At 37.2% G+C, this 25949-nt stretch overlaps 2 protein-coding genes across 3 annotated transcripts in view; one reads left to right on the top strand and one right to left on the bottom strand.

The window, feature by feature from the left end:
• Positions 1–21580, bottom strand: part of LOC117159776 (dual specificity tyrosine-phosphorylation-regulated kinase 2) — a 55637-nt gene extending 34057 nt beyond the window's left edge. Inside the window, exon 1 of the mRNA XM_033339919.2 lies at positions 17356–21580. Coding sequence (XP_033195810.1) covers positions 17356–18552 — 1197 coding nt within the window. The 5' untranslated portion in view covers positions 18553–21580. The remainder of the gene's footprint in view (positions 1–17355) is intronic.
• Positions 21581–22183: 603 nt separating this feature from the next.
• LOC117159835 (microtubule-associated protein 1 light chain 3 alpha) lies at positions 22184–23999 on the top strand. 2 transcript variants are annotated; one of them, XM_076619213.1, is made up of 4 exons: positions 22184–22383; positions 22711–22873; positions 22958–23142; positions 23192–23999. In XM_076619213.1, exons 1-3 carry the CDS (start codon positions 22287–22289, stop codon positions 23118–23120), a joined length of 423 nt encoding a protein of 140 aa, XP_076475328.1. In that variant the 5' UTR covers positions 22184–22286; the 3' UTR covers positions 23121–23142; positions 23192–23999. The 2 variants fall into 2 exon arrangements, with proteins under 2 accessions (XP_076475328.1, XP_033195897.1); XM_033340006.2 differs by having other exon boundaries at positions 22186–22383; positions 23212–23999.
• Positions 24000–25949: the final 1950 nt, after the last annotated feature.

The raw sequence follows: 25949 nt of genomic DNA, 5'->3' as shown, positions 1-25949 counted from the left end.
TTTCTTTAAATGAACTATATTTCTGAAATAACGTTATTACTAGACGATAATAGGAAAAGGAAACTTCGTTATACTGTTCACAAACAGAAAAATTCTCGTAAAACATAGTAAATTCTGTTTGAGCGGCTAATGGACGAGGACGAGAAGATTTCTTCGTTCTTTAGAGAAAAATAAGAAATTCTATTATAAAACAGATTTCGAGTCCTGATTACAGGTTAACAGGACACTGTTTGGACAGACATGTTTATTCAAACATGTCCACACAACTTTGCTTTATCTTTACGATATTAGATGTTTTGACGTTGCTCGTATTATTTTCAATAATAAATGACTTTATAAATCTTATCTCTTCAAACAAACGAAACATTAATTTCGGAAAGCTTTATTACCAAAATATGTCGACGTTGCCAGTCAGAAATATCGTAAAATTTTCTGAATGAATAAAATTTTCACAATGTCTGGATGTATCAAACACACACACACCATGTACAAACAGTCACGTTTAATTTTACGCGACAATGTTTCTTCGTTCGAATGAAATCGCGTTCCTATCGTTTGGCGTCTGAACGCGATTATAAATCGATCTTTAAATATCCATCGATAAAACCTATAAATTAAATAATTCACGTTGAAATACACTTGTTCGAATTCGAGGAACAACGGTAAACGTTTATTCGACTGAAGTATCTTTAAACTTCTCCGAGTGTACTTGTACAGATGCAGCAACCGGTAAAAGCAAATAAATAAGCAAACAACCGAGAAAAAAGAAGAATGATATGCAACTGTTATCCTAGAGGCTGCAGCACGTCTAGGCGGTGACGTAAATTTCTGATAAACCAGAGTTCGTGGATTAAAGTCGTCGAGTATCGACGCACCACACTATTAATAGTGAACAGAGGAAACCTATTCGTTCCCTATTTTTATAACCGAGCCGCCGCTAGTTCGTGCATCTTCCTCATGCCTTCGAGCCACCTTCCTGTGCCTCCTCGCCAATTACATTTAGGCCGTCGTGCCTCGTTTAAGTATATTTATCCTGTTTTCCGCATAATTGCGGCCACCGCTATTTAAAACGTTTCGGAATAAAATGTAGAAACGCGACGCACGGGAAATCGACGGGACCGATTGCTTCCTTCCACTTTCACGTGATTTAACGCGTGCTAACGTCACGATCGTGCAGCAAGATTATTTTCACATTTCGAGCCGACGAGTAAAAAGAACGACGTAGACGTTGGTCGATGCTTTAAAAAAGAAATGGATTTTTTAAAAATAACTAATGCTCGTGCAGGCTATTTAGAAAAATAGGAGGAAGATATTAAAAATATGAAACGAGGCCTAAATGAAAAACAATATCTTCGACTTCGTAAAGCTGGGAACAGCTACTTTGACAATTATCTTTCTTACGTGACGCGTTTATCATTCAGCGGGGAAAAAAGGCCAAAGTCAATTTCAACGAATTGCGTGTTTAACATTTCCTTATGTACGATACGGTATACGCTCTTTATCACTGGCTGTGTCGCATCGTGACTACAAATTTCTCGAGTTTCACAGTGGTTATTAAAGAAATTGAGGTGCACAGCGGAAAAAATGGTTTTCATGTTTTCAGAGTTTAACGCGTTATATATTGCTTGGGATTACAAGTAAAGGTTGAGAGTGACGCAGAATAAAACGAAGAATAAAACGATGCCTTATTTTCATTTATATGAGAAAATATGAACTTGTCGCATATATTGAAAAATATATATTCGTCCTCTTAGAAATCCTAAAACACGACATTCCCCCTTCTTTTCAATGGTAGACCTATCGTCACACATATGTTTCGACGATTACGTTCGAGTACCGTGCGAACCAATTGTCGTATCGAAAGAGCTATTACAAAACAAAGATCATACGCGCGAAGATTATCCAGATATCGAACTAATCGTTATCTTGGAATAATATTTACTTGAATCTTCCATACGTGGATTAAGCTGCATCTTGGTTGTTCCCATGGTGGCAACTTAAAGGCTCTCTACTTTCCGTTTAAGCATTACTCCCACATTGTACATCTTCACTTCCCAGCCTAAATATAAGTTACACGTTCGCTCCCCAACATCTATTTTTGAATTCGTTTCTACGACGGCCTTTCCCTTCTTCCGATAAACAGGACGAACGATCCTCTTTTCGACTGTTTTTTCGTTTCGCCTCTTTTGCCCCTCGACAGGGCCTTGCCGTTTTTTTGTATTTCGTTGCGAAACTTTTCTCCACTCCCAACGCTCGTTCAACGAGAAGCTCATTCGCCGTGACAATGGAGAATGAAATAAAGGGTCGAAGGATGTTTTAAGCGACGTCAGGTACTCTTCGGAAACTCATTTCCGAACTTGAGGAAACGCCAGCCAAACTACTGGGATAATGCTGTTCTCTGTCTGAGTTCGTTTTCGCTCCATAATTTATTCGTATTCTCTTCGTTCTTCGTTAGTACTTAGTTTGTAGTAATTAATTTAATTCGCTCTTCTTCATCCTTGTTTTATACCTTCCGTGAGATATATTTTATTTTTTCCATTGCTTTTTTTTTTTTATTTTGTATTTTTAGAAGGTTGAGTGATAAGTAATTTGTTGTTATTTCTATACTTAGACGTAAGATCAGAATAGTTATTATTTTATTGAATGGATAAATCTATCACACCGTTCCGAGCCAAAAAAACCTTTGTTGCACGCGCTTACAAAAACTAGGGATAAAAGCAAAAAGGCATCTTAAGCCTATCCGTTAAATCTATCGATTGTAACTAGGATCATCCTCTAGTTACTATTTCTTATAACTAACGCATCTGCATATGGATGGCGAGCACGAACTCACGTTGTCATTTTCAACATAAATGCTCTAATTTTATGTTATTGTTAGATGAATATCGATATCCTTTAAAAATGCAAAATATAACGAAATTAAGAGAATGCGTTATGGGAATTCGCTTACTTTTTGAAATCCTTACTGTACATCTTCAATAAACAAAAGGCAATTGTAGAAGAGACTGTGCAGCTACACGCAGTCCAGGAAACGAATTCGTAGATTTTCACTTTGATTTTATTACATACTTCAGACATGGTCCTGATATCTTTCCAATGAAAGAATCGACCACATGTTCAAATTATTTCTTAAAGTTCCCTAAAACTTGCGTCTACGTTTAAACAGTCTTTGAAAAATGAGCATCATACGTCTTATTATTGTTAGATGAATATCGATATCCTCTAAAAATGCAAAATATAACGAAATTAAGAGAATGCGTTATGGGAGTTCGCTTACTTCTTGAAATTCTTAGTGTACATCTTCAATAAACAAAAGGCAATTGTAGAAGAGACTGTGCAGCTACATGCAGTCCAGGAAACGAATTTGTAGATTTGCACTTTGATTTTATTACATACCTCAGACAAGGTCCTGATATCTTTCCAATGAAAGAATCGACCACGACAATGCTCAAATTATTTCTTAAAGTTCCCTAAAACTTGCGTCTACGTTTAAACAGTCTTTGAAAAATGAGCATCATACGTCTTATTATTGTTAGATGAATATCGATATCCTCTAAAAATGCAAAATATAACGAAATTAAGAGAATGCGTTATGGGAATTCGCTTACTTTTTGAAATCCTTACTGTACATCTTCAATAAACAAAAGGCAATTGTAGAAGAGACTGTGCAGCTACACGCAGTCCAGGAAACGAATTCGTAGATTTTCACTTTGATTTTATTACATACTTCAGACATGGTCCTGATATCTTTCCAATGAAAGAATCGACCACATGTTCAAATTATTTCTTAAAGTTCCCTAAAACTTGCGTCTACGTTTAAACAGTCTTTGAAAAATGAGCATCATACGTCTTATTATTGTTAGATGAATATCGATATCCTCTAAAAATGCAAAATATAACGAAATTAAGAGAATGCGTTATGGGAGTTCGCTTACTTCTTGAAATTCTTAGTGTACATCTTCAATAAACAAAAGGCAATTGTAGAAGAGACTGTGCAGCTACACGCAGTCCAAGAAACGAATTCGTTGACTTGCACTTTGATTTTACTACGTATCTCAGGCATGGTCCTGATATCCTTCCAATGAAAGAATCGACCACATGTTCAAATTCTTTCTTAACGTTCCCTAAAACTTGCGTCTACGTTTAAACAGTCTTGGAAAAATGAGCATCATACGTGTTCGAAATGCCCATTCGATAATTCGCACGATGTACTACCGTCTCTACCTATCTAAGTAATCATCGTGAACATGCAAATAATCCCTTCGATAGTCAGCGCGCAAGCTGTTCCTCAATTACGGTTGTAACGTTCTAGTTCCTATTTAGGAAGGAAAAAGTTGCTTTCATATTTGCACGATCATTAATACATTGTTCGTTTCCGGAATAAAAAATTCTCATTTTTCAGTTATTCTGGTTTGACCACCGTTCTCAAGCTTATTAGTCTAATTCCTTCGTTAACGAGTGTTTGATTAGGTTCTTAAAATTTGTAACACGCGCTTCTTCGCGCGGATTTACCGTTTTATATTTCCTCATAAAAACATAGGGAGGAAAAGTAAGAACCAAAAGTGTGCATCTAACGTGCACATTTGAGGATTCCTTTTGCTCAAAGAACATCTGCTTCCCTTCCAAGCAACAGACGCCACCGCGTAACGACGGTTTGCGTCGTCCTGTTTTTACTTTTACCAACCAGACGTCTAGTGATTACAGCCTGTATATTTGGGTGCGAGATAAGCCTATGTACATACGTTTAAACAACGATTGCTCTGACCTAATTGCGTGTTATCGTTCAACAAGCAAATGTAGCGTAGTAATCATCGTCTAGTAGCGCGTTGCAATTCAAAGAAAAACGACAAATGGATCGAAGAGGATCGCCACTGTCGAAGGTTGTTGTTCCATCGAAACGTAATCACTAGAGTTTCATCGTGTAACACGAAAGCCGAAATTTAGTCGTCCAAACACGTGCGTGCGTCTCTATCGCCGTTTAATACGCCTATCATGTGCATCGACTAGCAGCGAATAAACGTGGGTATATAAGGTGTTACAGAAAAGATGGACTCTGAGGTTTTGCGTGAATTTTTCTTTTGTTTTATCGCCGCTTTACTTTCTGGTTATTTCATCGTTATCGTATTCTACTAAGCGTGACCGACACGATTTAATGAACTATTAATAAAGACATACAGTATGTCCGTTTTAGGTATATACACGCGATTATTGGTGTAACTACAGAGAATACGAAAAAACGTTTCAGACAAAAAATTGCATGGTATCAAAATTGCATAGATACAATCTGACGCATTTAATTTGTTTTTGTAGGTGGCCAAATAGACATCGCATGAAGGTAACATACCTTCATATTTTTATAAACGAAATATCATCTAAACTAATGGTTTTTCGACATAACTGATTTTTGTAAAAAATTCCAGAGGCGGCTGGGTTACTGTATTTGAAACTATACAGTTTCACTTAGAAAACAAGGTATGTCACTTTTATATCGCCTCTAATTAGCTATCTACAAACTAAGTTAATTACACCAGATTATGTGCCATTTATCATCATACAACTTTTGCGTCAAACCATTTCTCATATTTTTCATAGAAATAATCGCGTATATATATTTAAAACGTACATTTGTATATACGTAAATGCATATTGTTCCATTTTAAAATTATTTGAAAACAAAGCGGTGACGCTTCTCTCATCCCGCATGCCCTGCGTTTATACTTTATTAAGAGGAATGAAAAATGTGAAGAGAAGTACGTTCATTCTAAACGTAGAAAGAAAGCAAATAGTAAAAAATAAATCTCAAATAATAAATAAAATCCAGTGTTCGAAGAGACTATTTGTTTGGTCCTCCTCGTGCTACATTCATCTCTCTCTGGAGTATTCCATTCAAATGTAACAATAGATAGATAAACGAATAAATGCAAAACTTGATATAACGCCCAAACAATTGATTTTAAATCCTACGTTCGTTCAACTTTTTTCACTTCTCTTAACAAATATTACGAAGTTGTATTGAGAACGATGGAAAGAATGGAAAAGAAAGAAGAGGATAGAGCCAAAGTAGGAGAGTGTAACGTAGAGTAATAAGATACGAAATGCATAGTACTACAATTAGACGTAGATATAGTGAAAATTCGACCGATCGTGAGGAGACGCGATCACGAGGAAGCGCGCGTCAACGGGAGTCGTGAATTACGATTCTAAGAATCGACACTGCGAATGGATCGATCCCTTGATTTCCGTTAAGATAATAGGGGTGGTTGAGGTGGTACAACGCTGCGATTAACAGTGTTATAAAATATGTATTTCCAACAACTTTGTACAACGACACAAGTTAGTAACTCCGCTGCTTAAGATATAGGCGACGAAGAAACGGATTGCTCTGATATGAGAGAATCCGGGTAGATATGTTGACTGATCTGAAGACCGAGATTGAGTGCGGGTAGTTAGGTGGTCTTCGAAGAAGTCTCGAGGGTTGATATAACTGCCCGTCCGCTCTTATACAGGGTGGTTGGTAACTGGTGGTACAAGCGGAAAGGGGGAAAAAAGAAGTCGAAAATATAGAATAACAATTTTTCGTTCGAAGCTTTGTTTTCGAGAAAATCGACTTTGAATTTTCGCTCGGTACGCGTACGGTACGTTATAACGGCACTGTAGATCGTTGTCTCGATGGAAAAATTAAAAAAAAGAAATTTAAAAAAATAAAAAAAAAAATTGTTTATTCTATATTCAATCACCCCCTTTCCGCTTGTACCACCAGTTATCAACCACCCCGTATATGTCGGGTCAATGTTGGAATCTTCACTCGAATTTGCCATCGCGGTTACAACTGATGTTTATTAATACAAATGTGGTTATTATAAGAGGCTACAAGTAATAGCGGCGATCGAACGGTCGAGATGTTGATGACAATGAATTTAGGTTCGATAACGAATTCACGGTCAACGGGATGACGAATGCGATGTGACACACGTATGACTCAACGTACAAATAAAACTTATCTGAACGAACTGCTCTGCATAGACTGTCTCCCAGTCCATTGGAACTGCCCTTGTATAGTCCTCTCCCCACCTCTCGGGTCAATCTTTATTTTTAAAGAGAGCTATACAATTATTTCATACCTCTGTTAAGTACACGTCCCTCCCGTGACCGTAGCTACGTTTGGTGACTCGTTGTGTCACTTCGAGCCCAAGCCCATCATCATAAACCTTTGAGCCCAACTATTTTTTGTAGTTTTATTACTTAAGTGTAGCTATAGTAAGTGTCTGGACTAGCGTATTAGGGTTTCTCCCAATATCCCAAAAGAGAGACCCCGACGTCCTTTCATCTCCGACATATACTTACGGAGGAAAGCTCGGTTTGTAGGTAATTTTTGAACGAAGGAAGCTGATTCGTTGCTCGCACTTTTCGTTACATTACTGAAAATTCTCAACGCGAGAATTGATTGTAATTTCAACAAATAAATAAAAAAAAAAAAAGACTTTTCGTTATGAAAAGTGAGGACAAGGATCCCCGATACCCATTGGCTATGACCAGCGTTGATGAATGAAGATAGGAAGAGTAAGCATCCTACCAACGTGACTCATGGGTGACCTCGTTCATGGAAAATCCAAACATTTCCATTAGGTAAATGTCCGGAACACCCATAAATCAAAAACATTTAAGGAATTGCACGTGAAAGATGAATAGGAGTATCTAAAACTACTTAAAAGGTCTAAGTTCATGGTGGGTCCTTGGGTTTGTCGAGAGTCTAAATAACGGTCAGCGGACCCTTAGCTACCCAATAGCACGGTTCCTATCACGCGACGTAACATATAGTTTATGGTTGTTTAGTTTAAGCAGAGTCTTAAAGCTAACTAATATATCCCAAAAAGGTAAACGTTATTGTAAATAAAAAAGAAAAAATCTCACCGAGTCTGGAGACTCCTTTTTTGCATCAACCTGTACACGTGTTCGTCGCGACGATAAACGCATGGATTCGAGCGTGTGTTGTACCCCACCGATATCGTAATATCCGTTGAGTAACTACGAGTAATGGGTACTTAAGGATTATATCGAATTCACGAACCCTTACCAAGAGTCGATTTAACAATATTACGATTAATTGGCCGTCAGCTCGACACAAATTCTTCGCTCTTAATCTAATCGCGAGTACCGTTTCAATTATGTTTCGCGTACACCGATGCACCTTCTGTATTACATTTTTCTCTCCTTTTCGCCAGACGTTAAATCCAAATTCAAGCAACCACGTTTTATATCCATCCTATATTCGCATCACGATTTATAACTCTTATGTGGGCAAACAAAATGTTGCGGTTACCCAACAAGTGTATAAGATCGAAGCTTTAGTATTTTATCTTGCATAACATTTTAATATTTTATCTTGCATAACATTTTCATAATTTATCTTGCACAACGTTTTAACATTTTATCGTGCATAAACTTCGATGGTAAAATTTTCACCACGGCTCTCTTGCACACCGATTTACCAACTACTAATATTAGTAAATCGTTTAATTACCAAACTTGTTGGTTACCAAACTATCATGTAAGAGCGTTTATTGATATTCGTCGGTTGTAACTTATGCCTTCTAAAATATCGTCGATAATATTAGTGCAATAATCGTGCAAGGCAGTCTACAGAGTAAAACAATTGTTCAAAGAAATACAAAAGTTGGTATCCGAGTACCTGGTTGTCCACGCTAAGGTTAAACCATCTTTTGTTTCAAAATAACCGGTGAGCAACAAGAGTAACACGAGAAACCAGCTGATAATTCGTTCGAGTGGCAGACAACCGTTGCATCGTCAGAAAGCGGGGAAAAAAAGAAAAAAAAAAAAAGAAAAAGGAAGAAGGAAAAGAGAGAAACGAGAGACCACCGAGAGGCTGGAAACATCTACTTTCGACGAGACTTCGACACCGCTGGTGCAATACCTGACAATTCGTCGATGTGCGAACTACTCACGCGACAATATCACGTTGATTTCGTTAATTACGAATAACAGACACTTGAACGAGTCTCGTGGAATTTATGTCGTCTCTAATGTCCCTTATCGAGCATCGTATCTAGAACGACATTCAGATTATTAATTGGCTGTCTTCAGTTCTATTAGAAAGGATCGAGTGTACAGAAATTGATGTCGTCACTGTGAAGGGTCAAACAGTCGTTAAGAGTTTTTGTAGTCTTGATTTCTTGTCATTTTTCAAGATAAAACGTACGCCGAACAGATGTTAAGGTTAAAATCTCGGGAATTTCATTTTGTATAAGATCTAAGGTCCCGTTAATGAACTCAGAAAACGATGGAAATGGCCTTAATAACAATCGTTTGTGGATAATATACTTTTTAGTATGTAGTACCCTTGATAATAATCATGCTTTGGCCCGAGCATAGATATCATAAAAACGAGCGTTATTGTTAAATGTTGTTTCATATTCAATAATATTTCTCATCAGTTTGCGAATCGGCTGATTGTTTTTTTTTTTTTATTTTTTGTTTTATTGGAGCATCAAATACTCGATGAAAATATACAGACGGAATACAGAATGAAAAATCAATCGTTTTATAGGTGTATAATTTTCAATGGTTGAAATAATAAAAGCGCTTTATTTCAAACGTTTTGCATATTAGACGAGTGTTGAATTACCGATAATAATGATTTTAAACAGACATACAGAGAATATCCATCGAATAAAACTATAAATGTTCCATCGACTATATAATTCATCGTATTTTATAGTTTCGCATGGCAAGTGGAAAGATTATGATTCGTGCGTTGTGTATCAATTATAATTCATATCGCACATGCAGTTCGAAAATGGAATGATTCAAAATGATTTAAATCGAGATGGGAAATTACAAAAATATTATTTCACCATTCGCTGTTTCCTGAAATCTATTCCTTTCGGCAACGCTACGCGTTTAACAAATAATTTTATTCTAAGCTTCCAAATAAATTTCCGCTTTGCCCGCAAAACTTGCTTCAGATATGTCGCTTTTGTAATACGTACATACACGTGCTACACCTGACGTTATTATCACAACTCATCGTATATCCTTGTTTCTTAAGACGTTAAGATACATTATATCGTAGTATCGCAAATATAATAATAATTAGTTTATTAATAATAAATGGATTAAACAGAAAACAATGGTTATTTAACACGAACTAATCGTAACAACGTATTATAATTAATTAACAACTCTCGTCAATACAGATTCAACTATCTCTCAACAACGCTAACAAACTATCTCGACAACGCAATCCGCGCTCTCTGGCTTCTCAACTCGTACTGCCGTTAATTCGCTTATGTCCCTTAGCAATCCTTTGTCTTTTGTCTTAGCCTCGTATCTTTTGTTTAAGCCCCATCATGCACATGCTCGGCAACCGCTTCTTTATAATTCGCACGACACTCCCCTCCCCAGGCCCCTCGTCCACGATACTACAATATTATACATTGCGATAGTATTATTGTAATATAAATCAATATTATGTTAAATATACAGGGTGGTTGGTAACTAGTGGTACAAGCGGAAAGGGGACGATTCTACGCGAAAAAAGAAGTCGAAAATATGGAATAAAAATTTAAAAATTTAAAAATTTAAAAAAATAACGTCAATACACGTACGTCAAATACAGTGAGATCCGTTATAACGCGATAAAGTGCACGCGTACGGAGCGAAAATTCAAAGTCGATTTTCTCAAAAACAAAGCCTCGAACGAAAAATTTTTATTCTATGTTTTCGACTTAGTAATATTTACTTATTTATAATACTTACGTACAAACTATACTTATCTATAATAAGTAATAACTTATTATAAATAATTAGCCATGTTACTGCGCCACGCCAGAAAAATTACTGATAATTCTCAACGCGAGAATTGATTGTAATTTTAATAAATATGAAAAAAAAAAAATTTCGACTTCTTTTTTCGCCTAGAATCACCCCCTTTCCGCTTGTACCACCGGTTACCAACCACCCTGTATATTACAACAATAATACAAGAAAACCATTATACAAGTAAATCCTATACCAAAGTACCTAAGGCTAAGAATAGGAAAATAAGGAAGGAGAGCGAAGAAACGGTCGTCGTAATGACCACCTTCGAAGCTCTAGTAATAAATATTAAATTTCGTCAATGGATAGCGACAGTTGGACTGACGTCGAACCAGATCCATTTGCCCGTGATTACTATAGTAATGGATACCTCGGAGGTCTTTCTTTGTATCGATCTGACGGATATTCCAAAAGTACATTACGTACAGCGACCACTTCGAGTATATATCGGGGCCACCTTCCAGGAAAATCCACGACGGAAGGAAAGGAAAGGAAAGGAAAGGAAAGGAACGCTGGTAATATACGTATATAGGAGAGTGCGATTCTTCCTACGCTTTTATCGAATAGAAACGAATCGCGCGGAAAACTCCGGCCCGATCTTGTTACCGTCACGGGTTATGCGATCTGGAAAGTGAGATCATTCGTATTTCTCGCGCGAGGCGAATAACAGAGAGTCTCTCCTACACGCCGCGACAAGATATTCTCGTCTGAATGAGCGTAACGCGTAGAAAACCGTCTCTCGTTGCTGTTCGATCCACTGATTCGCGTTCAGCTGCAACAATGTTAAAAGAGGCGTTGTAAATCGTAACGTTGCAAGGTTTATGATACTACTGACATCGATGATCCGCACGAGCTACCGGAAGCCAGAGGACAGGCACGTGGCTAATGGAGCATATCGAATAAACAAGATATTTTACGTCAAATCGAATCGATAGAAATTTTCTCCGTTTCTGTTCTGTTCTTTTGTCTTCCTAAGACTACAGGGGAAGAAAGAATCAAATTTTCTAGCTTTTACGAGCGAGCAAGTATAATAGAATTCCATACGTCGTCGGTGAATCAGAAACCTGTCTTTTTATATGATTTTCGAGCCGAATATCTATCTATCTTGTTGGTAATTTAAAAAATATTATCTACCTGTCGTAGTATTAAAATATCGAACAGTAGCTTTTGGTTTTTACGAAACCTCGTCGACTTATGGGCGAGCTAGTTTTAAGAGGCTTGTATCTTTGAACCTAACGGTCGAATCTAATCCAAAACAAATTATTTCCTTTCCAACTACCTTAGCCACTAACTGATATTAAAATCAAGAAATCAACGAATGAGCTATGAAATAAGCTTATTAACTTAACTTACCGGTTCTCCTTCGTTTATTTCAATTTCTGTTTCATCGATATTTTCGTTCGTTCATATTCGTAGAATTATATGGCAAAAACCTATACAGTTTACTTTTCGCTGTTTACGATTCACTTACGTTTATATGTCACGATTAAGTTTTATAGTTTACTATAACACGTTTAAAGGAACAAAGTACCTACTTATTTTTGAATCACGATCGCTGAGTGAATGAGAAATAAAGAATTTAGTAGTTAGCGAGGATTTCGAAGCTTCGATGTCAAGCGTGTAATTATTTAATATTAAGATCGATATACCATCGAACGAAATAAAACGATTCACCTGATCGGAATAATTATGACGTGATGTATAATATAACAAGATGGTCGTAGTAAACCTGATTCGTAGTACCCACATCATCGTCGTACGAATACGCGACAAATTGCTTAGGATACTAGTTCTTAAATCGTGACCCTTTCCAGTAAATTGCTATAAACTTCAGCTTCCTGTTAACCACGAAGTATGTACATAAATCGTGTCGTCAGGTTTTCTTCTTTGGTTATAGATAGACTACGGATGTTTATGGAAATTCAGATGTTTCTAAAAACAACCGAAGGAACTGACGCTCGATCAAAATTCGTCTCATCCTCTGAATATTACAACGAGTATTTTACTTTGAATATTTTATACATTGGTGCAGATTATACGAAGAAGAAGATGACCAGCACGAGTCGTTTTTATGACGAAAAAGAAATATAGTATCTTAAAACGAACAATAAAAAACAACTCGTTACGTTCGGAGAGATAGAAAAAGCTGTTAAAAGTGGCTCGACAATTATCAAAAAATTATCGTAAAAACCGAAAGTATCATCATTGGGACGAGAAACAGTTTAACGTTTTTCGATATTTTAATATCGCGACGATATTTTTAAAACGACGAAGAGAATCGAACGATACGTATCGCTCTCCGGTAGAAAATAAAAAATGAAAAAGACATTCGTCGTGTCGTTCTCCTGCAGCCTTCGTACGAACCCTATATATTTTTGTAGATTCTAATTTCTCATAAATTCGAAAACATCCGCAGTCTAGTTATGGCTTCCTTTGCCAAACATCGTGCGCCGTCTAATTTACGAGTTCGTCGCGACGCGTCCCACCGATTGCTCCCCCGTGTAACTTTATGAAAAGGGGAATAAATTCCTTTCAATCTGGCTCGCGTCTGCGGGGCAAGGCTGTAAAGAAAAAAGGAACGAGATAACGAACCATCGTATATACGGTGAAGAACAATGGAACATGGAAGAAGAAGGAATATAATTAAGCAAAATGTGATATTGTACGTGTCCACGAGGAATTTTTCTCTTTGTGCTAGCTGAAATATCGATGAATATTCAAGCGCGATGAAACGATACTCGGAAACTCGACGCGTTAAATATTAGGACTTAAATATTAGAAAAGTCAAATTGAGAAAACAGAATTATCATCGAATAATACGTTATAAATTATTCATGGTTGTAATAACGTAGACTTGGCACGATGTTTGATAATGGTACAACTCTAAATTTAGTTTCAAAAGAATTCATCGTATACGAGAAAGAAACGAATTTATGAAAGAGAATTAATTTTAACCCTCTACGATCGGAATTCTGTTTCTCAGAAAAAATTGCAATCGAGCTTTAAAAAAACTCAACCTCGAATGTTAAGGTTCGAAACTTCCAACGCTCGTATATCGTTTATTATTCGAGAATCGATAATATTTCTCAACTTGATACTATTGAATCTTAATATCGAATCACCGTGTGATATTCCTGTGAAATTTAAAAAAGAAAAACCTTGCTACTCGTTTTCGCTGTTATACCTAAGAAGAAGAAAGAAGGAGCGCGATGCGAAGGATTCTCTCTTCTGTAAGATAAATTCTTTTCTCTTATTTTTCTTTACTATCGAAAGCAGCGGAGAAACGAAGGACAGCAACAAGTTCAGCGCGAATATTCTATCTGCTAGAAATTTGACTTATTTTCTCCTATTCAGATACGATTCACACTCGGTTGATCGCGCCTGATACATCGCCACGCGCCCCATTCTTCCAAACCTTATTCAAAATATCCGATAGTGCATCGAGATTTGTAATCCGCGCGCTCGAGTAACTATACATCGCTCAACGACCGACGAATATCATTACCGGCAGGTAATGAAACTTAATCGCGATTTCGCGCCGATTCGACGCGCAACCACTTTCCCCAGTTCATTAGACCGATTTAAGGCCGATAATGACACGCATCAAGGAGAATGGAAAATCAAATTTTCAATTTACCAACGACGCGATGTTAAAGACGTTACGGTCGACAGATTCCAAAGTTTAAGTAAAGTTTATAGTTTATCGAAGGAAACCGAGCTTGGCTAATTATATTCGTAGCAACGGTTCTTTTCCAACTCCTCGAACAAATTATTCGAACGCTGCGAGCCATTCTTTCCGGGCACGCTACTTCTGTTTCTCGGTAACTAAGATGCTAGGCTCGTTCCTTATAGAACAGCCTATACCCGGAAGCTTCGGCGTATACAGCATTATCGTGCAAAAGCCTCAGAGATCATCTGTTAGAGGATCTTGTAGTTGCAAGTAAACGCATATTGGCTATAGTGTTAGAATGGCTACTAAACGTACGTACTTTTAAGGCACGTTTCCACATACTGTTACGTGCAAACGAATTTGAAACTAATTCTTTAAAATAGTTCTCTGGAAGCAGCTTTTTATGGTAATTCTCGTTTATTGTTTCGATCGACTTACAAAATGGCAATACGAAACGGATACAAGGACATGAATTTCGATAAACGATACGATCGTATACGTACGTACGCATAGATAAAATATCGATTTAATTCTTCGACTTAATTCTCTCTGTACGATGCAATGACACGATTAAAGCATTGGCAAATGTCTTTTTATTCGTCGGTGAAAACGAAACATTTCTGCCTGGTAACTAAGCTAAGATCTTTGCACCGTATAACAGCTTTCGTGAATCTTTCGAACATTCTAAATCGACCTGTGAAAAGTACGTCTTCTGTTGCGAGTCATACGAGATACAGCACGAGAATCGATCTTCCGTTCGTTTCGCTGGCAAAAGAATCCTCGACGCGATTTTTATATCTGTCTATCGCTACCTATCGCTCGTTCTCACAGCAGGGTCATCGCGTAGTTAATAATTCGAGAAAACTGCAGCAAAGTTCGTGGAGGAAAACGTCGATGCGAAAGCGAAGCGTGTACGCTTTTAACGTGCTCGGCCTAGCAAGGTCGGCGAAGAAAGCGACCAAGCAGTCGGAAAGTTCACGATATTGCGTGCGAATTCTATAGACCGTCACAGCGAGATAATAGCGACGCTACCTGGACGTGTACACGTTTCTCAGAGCTTATTACAGGGGACAAGGACACCTCGTCTGTCGTCCCTCTATACGTGGTATGTCTCTGCATACGCGTGCGTGATTGCATTTGTCAATACGATAATCTTTGCGTATTGTTGTGTAATCCCGTAGTTTAGCATCTGTGTGCACGCTGACACACGAGATCCATATGTTTTCGCGTGGTATATAGCAATGTACTCTGTCCGTAGAAGAGATACCGCATGTGGTAAAGCAGGATAAGCTAAGTAGTAGGTACTAATTGAAAATTAATTTCGTGCGATCGATTAGTAAGAATTATATTATGCGCAAGTAAAGGTAGCCTGGGAAAAGTGCTGTACGGGAGATACCGCGAAGAAACAGTAAATAGAAAAGAAAAAGGAAGACGAACGAGATGGCGATAAAGCAGAAATAGAGTAGAATAATCCATATTTCCAGATATGGTCGAAATTAGAAAAACGATAACAATAATAATATTATGTGCAATTTTACCGTGCAAATTTATTAGAATTTACAAGTGGTTGAACGCTACAAATTTGAGAAAATGGTTTGAGATTAGGTGCTGAAAGAAGGATGCGTGGCCACCCGATGGTTCTAGGTGAACGTGATTGACGATGAACGAAGAAGATTAAAATCATAAAATAAAGAAACGGAGAATTTTTAATCTTAATCTTTGCGTTTCTCTTTTAAAGCTATCCGTGATACATCTAATTGTAATCTTATTTGGAGTTTGCTGCTTTACAGGCTATTTTTCACTCCTCCGAAAATAACAACGTGAATGTTCGCAAAAATTAAATCAACTATAGCATTTTATTATACGGTATATTATATAGTTAAATATAAGATCGCCGATCAATTTAGAAATCAAACTAAAATAGAAGCATCTTGAACGTCAAGTTGCAATCGTCATTTATAAATGAACATTTAAAACTCTCGTTTACGATCTTTCGTTACAATCGTACGATAGTAAACTCTTTGTTACCTTCCTATTCCTGTAATGATCATTATATACGAAGAACCGTTTTAGTGCTAAATTGATTTATGCTTCTAACGCTATTCCAGCACTATTTTCCCTCGGAGCTTTTCGAATTTCAGTTTCGTTCAGGAAACACGTGTACCTTCGAGTCTGACTAATTTTACGATCACGCTGTATCTCTTCCAACAACAGTACGTACTTGCGTACCTACGTATAGTGTACGGTATGTATAAAGCATATCTGAGCACGCGAGCCAGCTTGTCGCGCTTATTCCGCTTGTGCCTGCCGGTATTCACGCTAACGACGAGCTTGTGTTCCCTGTCCGTTGAGAGGAGACGCGCCGTTTAATCTCGGCGAACGAAGAGCGTAAAAATCCAACACGAAACGAACAACGTATTAGATACCGACACGAGAGGCGGCTGTTTGTCCTGCCCGAATCGAAGCGTTTGGGCAAAAAATTGGAAAAGAACCAGGGTGAAGATCAGATTTCTCACGAATACGAATTCCATGAATTACAAATATCAAGAACTTTCACGAGGTTTTGCCAATCTTGATTAATATACGCGTTCCTAGTTCGTTGAAAAGTCGAAGTGGATTTACTGCGATCGAAGATCGTATCGTATAATACTACTAGAGATTATGTACAAGATAATGTGATTAAAAACGATGATAATTTAGAAACTTCTCTTCTATCTACCAAGCATAACAAAAAAAAACGATTTTGGACTGTGCTATTTCCTGCGTATTTTTAGTACGTTAGCCGAAATCTATATGAAAGTTTAAACGAATGCATGGGGAGAAAAAAAAAAAGAGCAGCATGCACTTACCTTGATACCACTGCGTCCCTGCTGTTTCAAAAGAACATTCTCCGGCTTCATGTCGCAATGAATGATCCTGTTCTTGTAAAGAGCGTCGAGGCACTGTAGCAGCGAGTGCGCGAACTTCTTCACGAGCTGCATACTGAAGCCCAGGAACTTGTTCTTCTTGATCAGCTCGTACAGGTTAATACTGAGCAATTCGAAGGTGATGCACATGTGGTTACGGAACGTAAACGAATCGAACATGTGAATGATATTCATCGTGTCGTCCTTATCTTGTTCGCGTAGCTTCCTCAATATCTTCACTTCTTCCTGTGCCTGACGATGGAACCTTTTCTCGTTCCTCACCATCTTCAGGGCAACGTGCTCCTGTTTCTTGTGATCGTACGCTTTCACAACCTGACCGAACGACCCTTTACCGATCACCTTCAGCACCTCGTACCTGTAGGCCACGTGATCGTGAGTCACGTGGATATAGGAACCATGTTCGTTGTCGTAGCCGTTGTTGTGAGGCCGACCGATTATCCCCGGCCTCTTCTTCGCGTTCGCCCCGATAAAGTATATATGCCGATAATTAAAGATCTCGTGGTGCTCGTAAGGCGTCAGCTTATCCACGTAAATCTTCAGCACGACATCGGGCGTGGCGGTAATCGTCTTCGGCTTACGTATACCACTGCCGCAGGAACTTCCGTTCGAACATCCATTCTTCACCACCAACGCGGTGCTCGATTGACTGTTTGACTGCGTATGCTGAGACTCGTGAGCTGTGGTGGTGGTGGTGGTGGTGGTATGACTGAAATTATGACTGGAATTATGAGTGAAGTTATGACTGGAATTATTGTGACTCGAATTATGACTCGAATTGTGACTCGAATTGTGGCTCGAGTTGTGGCTTGTGTGCGAGCTCAGGCTCAAGTTTAAACTTTCCGAGTTCCCGGTCAGGCTGAGCAGGCTGTTGTTAGCGCTGGAACTTAAGCTCGGCAGATGAGTACCAGCCATGTGACTGGTGCGGGTCAAGTAACTAGGCGACGATTCACTGGCAGACTGCTTCAAAGCTAACGTGTTACTCTTCAGGGGTGGTAGATGATTGCTTTCGCTGGTCGGAGCGGTGAAAGTCTGCGTTGAGATCGCGTTCGCGGGTACGAACAGTTTTGGTCTAGACCGGGGCATCTCGAACGTGCTCGAAGATAACGTTAAGCTAGTCATTTGTGTCCATTTGACGATGATGTTCGAGCGTGTGTTTCGTCCCGGGCAGACCAACGGGTCGTTTATCGAAGGAAATGAAACAAGCAATCATTGGATGATTACTCGTACCCCGATACGGATCGATAAGGTGTCTTCTTTCTCTAAGGTCTTCTTTCTCTCGTGATTTCGGCTATTATTATTTCTTCCGACGTGTCACCATGTATTGTCGTTTGGATAAAAAACATATTGGTTCGTTGAGATTAATACGCTAGTTAAACGCGATTGTTATTGCTCACCTTACTTCGATCTTCCTTCCCGTTTTCCAGAGTTCGCAGATCTACGTCGGTTTATTTTATATTTCTATACAATATATATGTATAATATAGGAGTAAATCTAGTCAATCTGCCGATCTCGTTAACTAGCTTTTCGCCTAAGTTAGTTCGCCTCGAATAAATTAATCGACTTAAAAGGATTTAATGCGCTTTGAATCTCAGTCTCGTTCTCGGTGTCTGCTGAAATGAAACGTGCGAAATGCTACTCCTTTTCTTTCTATACTTTGTCTCCTCGACGACTATTTAGTGAACCTTGAAATTATTAATTAACTCTCCTAAGACTTTACGAAGCATATTACGAACAAACTGCGTTGCGTGCTCGATAAATGCGCATTAATTCTTTAGAAGAGCGTGTCGAATAAGATTCGATGCCTGATGCCGATGAAGCGGTCGCACGTGCGGCTTCAAATACAATCGATCGTCTAAAAATATTTCGTCGAGAAAGGAAAGAAGAAAAAAAAAGACTTCTCGATGTAAATGCAGCGGACTAGAAATTGTGATGATTCTTCTTGTTGCAGCGAGCGCGAGCGACGATCGTCGATCGTTAAAAAAGCTCGACGTGGTCGTCGACGGGTATATTCTTTCTTTCTTTCTTTCTTTCTTTCTTTCTTTATTTCGCGTGTTCGCCGCTTTCGTTGTCACCCCTTCGTGCACGGCCTCTGTACGCGGCTTCGAACGATGAAAATAAGAGGAACTATGAACCCAACACGACTGACGTCACTTCTGACTACCATGCACAGCTGTCTACCCCCCTCAGAATTATTCATCCGACTTGTATTAATTCCCTTCGTCGCTTGACCCTTCGCTCGTTATCACCAGCCAGTGTCTCCACCTTCTTTACCGCATTGGAACGACGCGATGCTCCTTTTACCTTCGTACGAAGTTTCGAACGTCTAATTTTATAATCTATCAAGCACGAGGGCAAACGCATCGTGCGAAAACTGTCTACCACCTCTCTGACTGGAGGTTATTGGCACCAGGCCGGCCAACACGAACGACTTCGTTCCATTGAATATTTTCTTTTTTCCTTTTCCTCTTTCTCCTTTTTTTTCCCCCCCAGTTTCTTCAACCGACAAACTTTCGAATAGAATGTACGTCAAGCTCTGTCAAAGTAACGACATCGTCGTTTTTCGTACAATGGATGTTCACTCTCGACGAGATTCACCTTTCTTGAAGCGTAATAACCGTTAATCAGAACAGCCATATACGATTCGATTCGAACGATTTGTCGCCAAGAGGATTCTAAAAGTAAATCGTCCTCGTCGAATGATCGTTGATAATCGATGGAAAGTCATTCGATGGTCATGAACGTCGTACACGATGAATATCTTTTCTAGCAGCAGAATTTTATTGACGGATTTTTATTAGAAAAGTACAGCTTCTCGAGTCTTCGAGAGTCGGGCAGTTAATTATTCGTATAATCACGGACGAACGTGTTCTATTTACATGCGTCGACATTCCCCGTGGTTCGTAGCTAAATCGTTCACATTATATCAATTCGAACGAAGATTGCTCGCGATAGCAACCCGGCGAACGTTCGTCGTCGTCAAATCGTGCCGAATTTTTTCGATTGCAACATATCATATTATCACACCTACGACGACACTGCAAAATCGAAATCGAGCCGCACCGCGTTGCCAGACAATATGCTGAATTTCTCACACGCTCGGTCGTGGACCCCGTGCACGCATGAAAATCGAAGCAAACACCGCGAATACGATGAACGTGGCCGCACCTTGATAACTGTTTACAAGCGAAACGTCCTCTCTCAGCGTTAATCGTGAGAAACTTGTTACTTTCGTCTCCTTGTTCTCGTTCGTTAAGACGATAATAAATGAATAAATGCAAAAGTTGGGTGGATGTTCAGGAACGACAGATTATTTTTCATCGAAACAAAGGCAAGCACGAAACGAAGTTCGTCGCTTCTGGCACACTGACTGGCTGGCTGGCTAGCTAGCTGGCTGACTTCTCTTTCTTTCTCTCTCTCTCTCCCACCCTTCCTCTTTCTCCGTCCTTCTCCTTTCTCGCGATTCTCCTTATCTATCTCTCTCACGCCGCCACCATGTTTATTCTTTTTATACCCCCGTTAAACGTTGTGTCAGGACGGTTCAGAAGGGGTAGACGACCAGGCAGAAGGATGAACGGCCAGACTAACTGGCTGATGCACGATCTCTCGCGTATTTAGCTGTCGGTTTTGAAAGAAGAATAAAAGCGATACCTCGCGGGAGAGATTTTTGCGAATCTTCGGCGGTTAGACGACGTAGCATGACGCTTCCGGTGGTAAAGATCCCTCTATCGTGATTTCTACGATTATCGAGATGCGATTGTCTATCATTTCTATGGTGGATTCTGTGTACCTTCTCTATCTATATACTTCGAATACAGATGTTTTTGTTATCCCTTTCCCTTGTACTGAACGTTTGACGTGTACCAAGCAAGTTGCACAGTCAATTCCGAAGAACGATAGGTACGCTGCTGAGGCTGCATTTAATAGCACTAAATTCTTTTACTTAATTCCGGCACAACTTTTCACTGAAAAATCCACACTCGCTGATTCGCGAACCACTCAAGGCGGGAGCACCATTACTCTATTCATAAAGAAACGCCTGCTGCGACACCCACGCATGCACTCTCACGTATACAGACAGTTGGTGCTTGCCGCACGCACAGGTGTCCACAGTCCATACGTATTCCTATATCAAAGACAGAGGGAGGACATAGACTAGACTGTTACTTTAGATGATTCGGTATCTCTTCCACGTTTTAGTTCCCAGTTTCTCCGTGAAGTGCCTCGCGATATTATTTCACTTAAATTCGTCCAATGAGTCGAGTTAGAGGAAGTAAATAAAACCACGTATTCAAAATATAGGGGAAACAAAATCATAATCGTGAAATATTAAAATGAAAAGTTTCTAGCTATTGATCATATCGTTTCACCACGTGTGTCAAGTTCAGCAGCTCAATTTAAACATTTTCTACAATGATACAAAAGTATCCCTAAAGATTATAATTTCAGAGTAACTACTAGCCAATAGCTGGAGCGCCACCTGCGTTATATACGCGGAATTATTAATCTTTTCTGACTCAATCTGTTCAACAAATCAATTCCATTATTTGATTTTCTATTCGAATAAAGAGTCTTTTTAGCATAGAAAGTTTTATATAATATAATTCCGTTATACATATTACGCTATTAAATTTCACTCGATGTACATCTTTGTATTGTGCAATTCATGACGGAAATTCGTTTCCAAAGGATAGAAAGAGAGAGAAGAAGTGGTCGAGTACAAAAACCACTGACGAGTATCAAGAGGGCAGCATGTACCAATGTGAACGTATATTAGCATTGTCTTCTTCAACCTAGCTTAAACTGAAAACAGTCAGATATTGGCATCATTTTGGGCCGTTAAGAATACCTTTTTATGCTTACAACTCATATCATTTTAAACGTCGTAATAACACATAGTGAATTCAAGATGAATTTAAATCATAAATCATTTAAAGAAAAACGTTCGTTCGGTAAGCATACGTTTTCTTATATTAATTATAATATCTTTATAATTAAAATTATCAGACAAATCTAAACAAACGGCACAGCATATCTGCGATGTTTTGCTTACTTTATAGCTCGATATACTTTTATTTTATTGATAATATTGAGTCATGTACCCTTCGTAACAAATGAATAATATCTTGTACAAGAGTAACATTCGTTTAAAGCTGCGTGTAAATATATCTTTAAATTAATTTTAACAAATTAAATAATATTAAAAATTACATCCAGAAATATTATATTATCTTTTGCGAAAGATTAATAATCTTTAAAAATTCGTTTATAAAATTTAGCACAAAGGTCTGCCGATGTGGAATTAATTAGACGACAACATCCAAATAAGATACCCATTGTTGTCGAAAGATACTGTGGAGAGAAACAGTTACCTATACTGGACAGATCCAAATTTTTAGTACCCGACTTTTTGACAGTGGCAGAGTTCGTTAAAATTATTAGGTATATTTTTTAATATTTTCTAAATTATTTACAGAACTAATATATAACTTATAGGTAATAATATTTATCGATAATAACTAATAGACGCAGACTGCAGCTACATCCGACACAAGCATTTTTCCTATTAGTAAACCAAAGAAGTATGGCAAGCGGTAGTATGACTATGGCACAACTGTATCAGAGAGAACAAGATGCAGATGGCTTCCTTTATGTAGTATTCGCTAGCCAAGACGTATTTGGGCATTAAATTCCATCATTTTAGTTTACAAGTAAGTTTAAATTATTTGATGTCAAAAATATTTAAGATTACTTTAATAGCTTATCATTTTTAATTATAGGTAAAAATAATGTTTTTGTGGGATACGCCGCGTTCTAAATACTTTTAAGAACTCTTAGGAAAAATTTTAGATCTATCCTGACCTATGTCTGCCGTCAACTGGATATGCAGAATATTTGTGATCAACTTGCAGTACCTGCTGAAATAATTAACGAAACAATCAACATTGACATTTTTGTGTAAAACTATCATGGTGCTTTGGTCTTTCAACATATATATCAGTTATGTTTCACATAAGTTACAGTATAAGATTAAGTTTATTGCTAATAACAGGACACACTTTTAAAATTCTTTAATAGTTACAGACAACAACTATAACAACCATTAGTCTTAATAGGTAAGAAGGTTACCTATATAATATTTTTATCTAGTATCATTAATCTCAATTTGTTTACTTGTGTATTTGTCTTATGTATCTAATAGATTATAATGTATAAGGAGGGAGTAGTACTACGTAAACAATATAGTAACAAGTAGTGACCAGTTTATATATAACAAATTGTAAAGTATATTTACAAACAAAACTGGAATCAAATTATTCTATATATGTTTGACTTTTGCTACTGTGCAAATTATGTAATAGCTATTATTTATATTCATCATATGCCTGTTTATAGTTTATGTACGCATCAGACAAATTGTTAATAGGTATATGGAATCTTTGAGAGTATGTGAAAAAAATTACTTAAATCACTTAAGGTATCTATAAATGAAAATATCTTCTCCAGTTAATGTATTCTGTTCACAAAATACTGAAACAGTAAAGAAAGTGTTCATATAATTACACAATATACCATGCGTATTGATATGTGATAATGTTATTACACTCGTATCAGTTTTACTAAATGTATTTGCATTATGAAATTCAATTGGATTATATTGGATTCTATATATATATATATATAAAATTGTGCACTTAATAATACGATTATTATCTTCTACTGTTTGATACTTGTAACTTATGACAATTGTCTTGAATTATGTCTTAAGTTTGAAAAGTTATAAGCGCACTTATCTTTGATCTTCAGAGAAGTAAATTAAATAAGAAACAAAAGTACCTGGTATCGTAACTAAGAGTGAAAATAACAATCATTGTATCAATGAGGCAATTCTATAAGACTTAACAATTCAATACCATTTTCAGTTTTACTATTGTTATCACTATCAACATTTTACTACGAATCTTATTTACCACTACGAATAATTAATAAGAGCTGATATCACGAATTGTAAGAAAAGAACCTGCTAACAATATGTAATCATATAATATTATTTTTAGGCAATAAGTCGTGATTAATATTAATTTGATACGAATTGAGTTAAAATTTACTTTGTTTACATTATATTTTTCATGTGTGATTAATAAAAAAGCGTGGCTTTCTACAAACATTTTTAAGTATCTATAAAAAATATAATAATGGTAAAAACAATAAAAGTGAGCCCTTAATTCACAGATAGATGGATATTTCAATAAAGATGAAATTTTAGTAGTATATTAGTGATATTATCATAAATATTGGTAATATTAATGATACGCTTTATTAATACTTATATATATGTATATATATAAGTGTTAATACTTATACATAATGAATTTATGTATAACATCTATTACATGGAAAATTGTTTGCAATAAATAACGTTTTGCAATATATCGAATGATTTCGAATTTGTATTAGATATTTTCAATTTTTTAACGCTAAAGATTACGTTAGGAGCTCATACATGTATCCTGAAATTTAATCCTTTTATACGAGATAGGATAATAAAGAAATTTAAATATAAATTATGGTTATATGGCAACTTCCTTTACCATCATGGCGATACTTCCTGAAAACAGTTCTTAAACTTACCGAGGATATGGCGCAACGTACAAATTCTTCAACAAAGATTCGAAATCGTGAATCTGTATACAACCGTGTATCGATGGCAGCAGATGTATTGTCGAGTGGCTATAAAGGTGTGCGGTGGGGTTAGGCACGGGGGGGAAGGAGGCAAAGGAAAGGTAAAGGTTAGAAGAGGTTATGAACTCTAACCCACGGATGGTTGACGAAGTCTAGTTGTTGCTATGAACTGTCCAAATGACACATAGTCAAATCTATCGTCGTTATTAATAACAAAGGTAAGTCCGTACAAAAATTACGTACTTTTTAGTATTTAGCTTTGTGTTATCCTTTCGTCGATAACGATGCATGAAATCCGAAACGTTGACTCGCCCACATCGAATCAATCTGTGCACGTTCCTTCATAAAATTAAATACTGTAAAATGCATATTTGCAGGTTTCTCCGCAATTCGATTGTTAGTGAATAAAATACTATTTTTCCTTAAGTATAAAATAATAATTGTATATTTTGACAATGTCATTATGAAATCTTGTAACTCTGTTGATAATAACATTACTTTTTCCGTTATTCTCTTTTACATTCAAAAATTTTCAATTTAATATTTTATATTTATTGTACAACTAATTCAAACGTTGCAATGTAAAATATTTTTTTGTAAGCGAAATAACTTTTAAATTCTTTTCTCATATCCTCATATATTGCGAAACTGAAAAATAATGAATATACCTAAAAATTATAAGAAAATAATAAGTTTGTCTATCTTTTAGAAGTTAAGAATTTACGTCATTATAAATTCGCAGATAACAATAAAAAAATTGATTATGATAAACAAAAGGGGAAAGAATAATGCGTGATTAGTAGTGCAATTTTAACGCAGCAAGTGGGATTACAAG

Source organism: Bombus vancouverensis, chromosome 6 (assembly GCF_051014615.1).
Source record: "Bombus vancouverensis nearcticus chromosome 6, iyBomVanc1_principal, whole genome shotgun sequence".
Lineage (NCBI taxonomy): Eukaryota > Metazoa > Arthropoda > Insecta > Hymenoptera > Apidae > Bombus > Bombus vancouverensis.
Note: the sequence above shows the minus strand (reverse complement) of the source record. Positions and strands in the feature narration are given on the sequence as shown.

What these genes read in the sequence shown, in the direction of transcription:
- LOC117159835 (XM_076619213.1), top strand. Translation starts at nt 22,287, where the DNA reads ATGCTTACAACTCATATCATTTTAAACGTCGTAATAACACATAGTGAA. An exon ending in TAAAGAAAAACGTTCGTTCG is followed by an intron (nt 22,384 to 22,710) that starts GTAAGCATACGT and finishes TATAAAATTTAG; the next exon opens with CACAAAGGTCTGCCGATGTG. An exon ending in GAGTTCGTTAAAATTATTAG is followed by an intron (nt 22,874 to 22,957) that starts GTATATTTTTTA and finishes AATAACTAATAG; the next exon opens with ACGCAGACTGCAGCTACATC.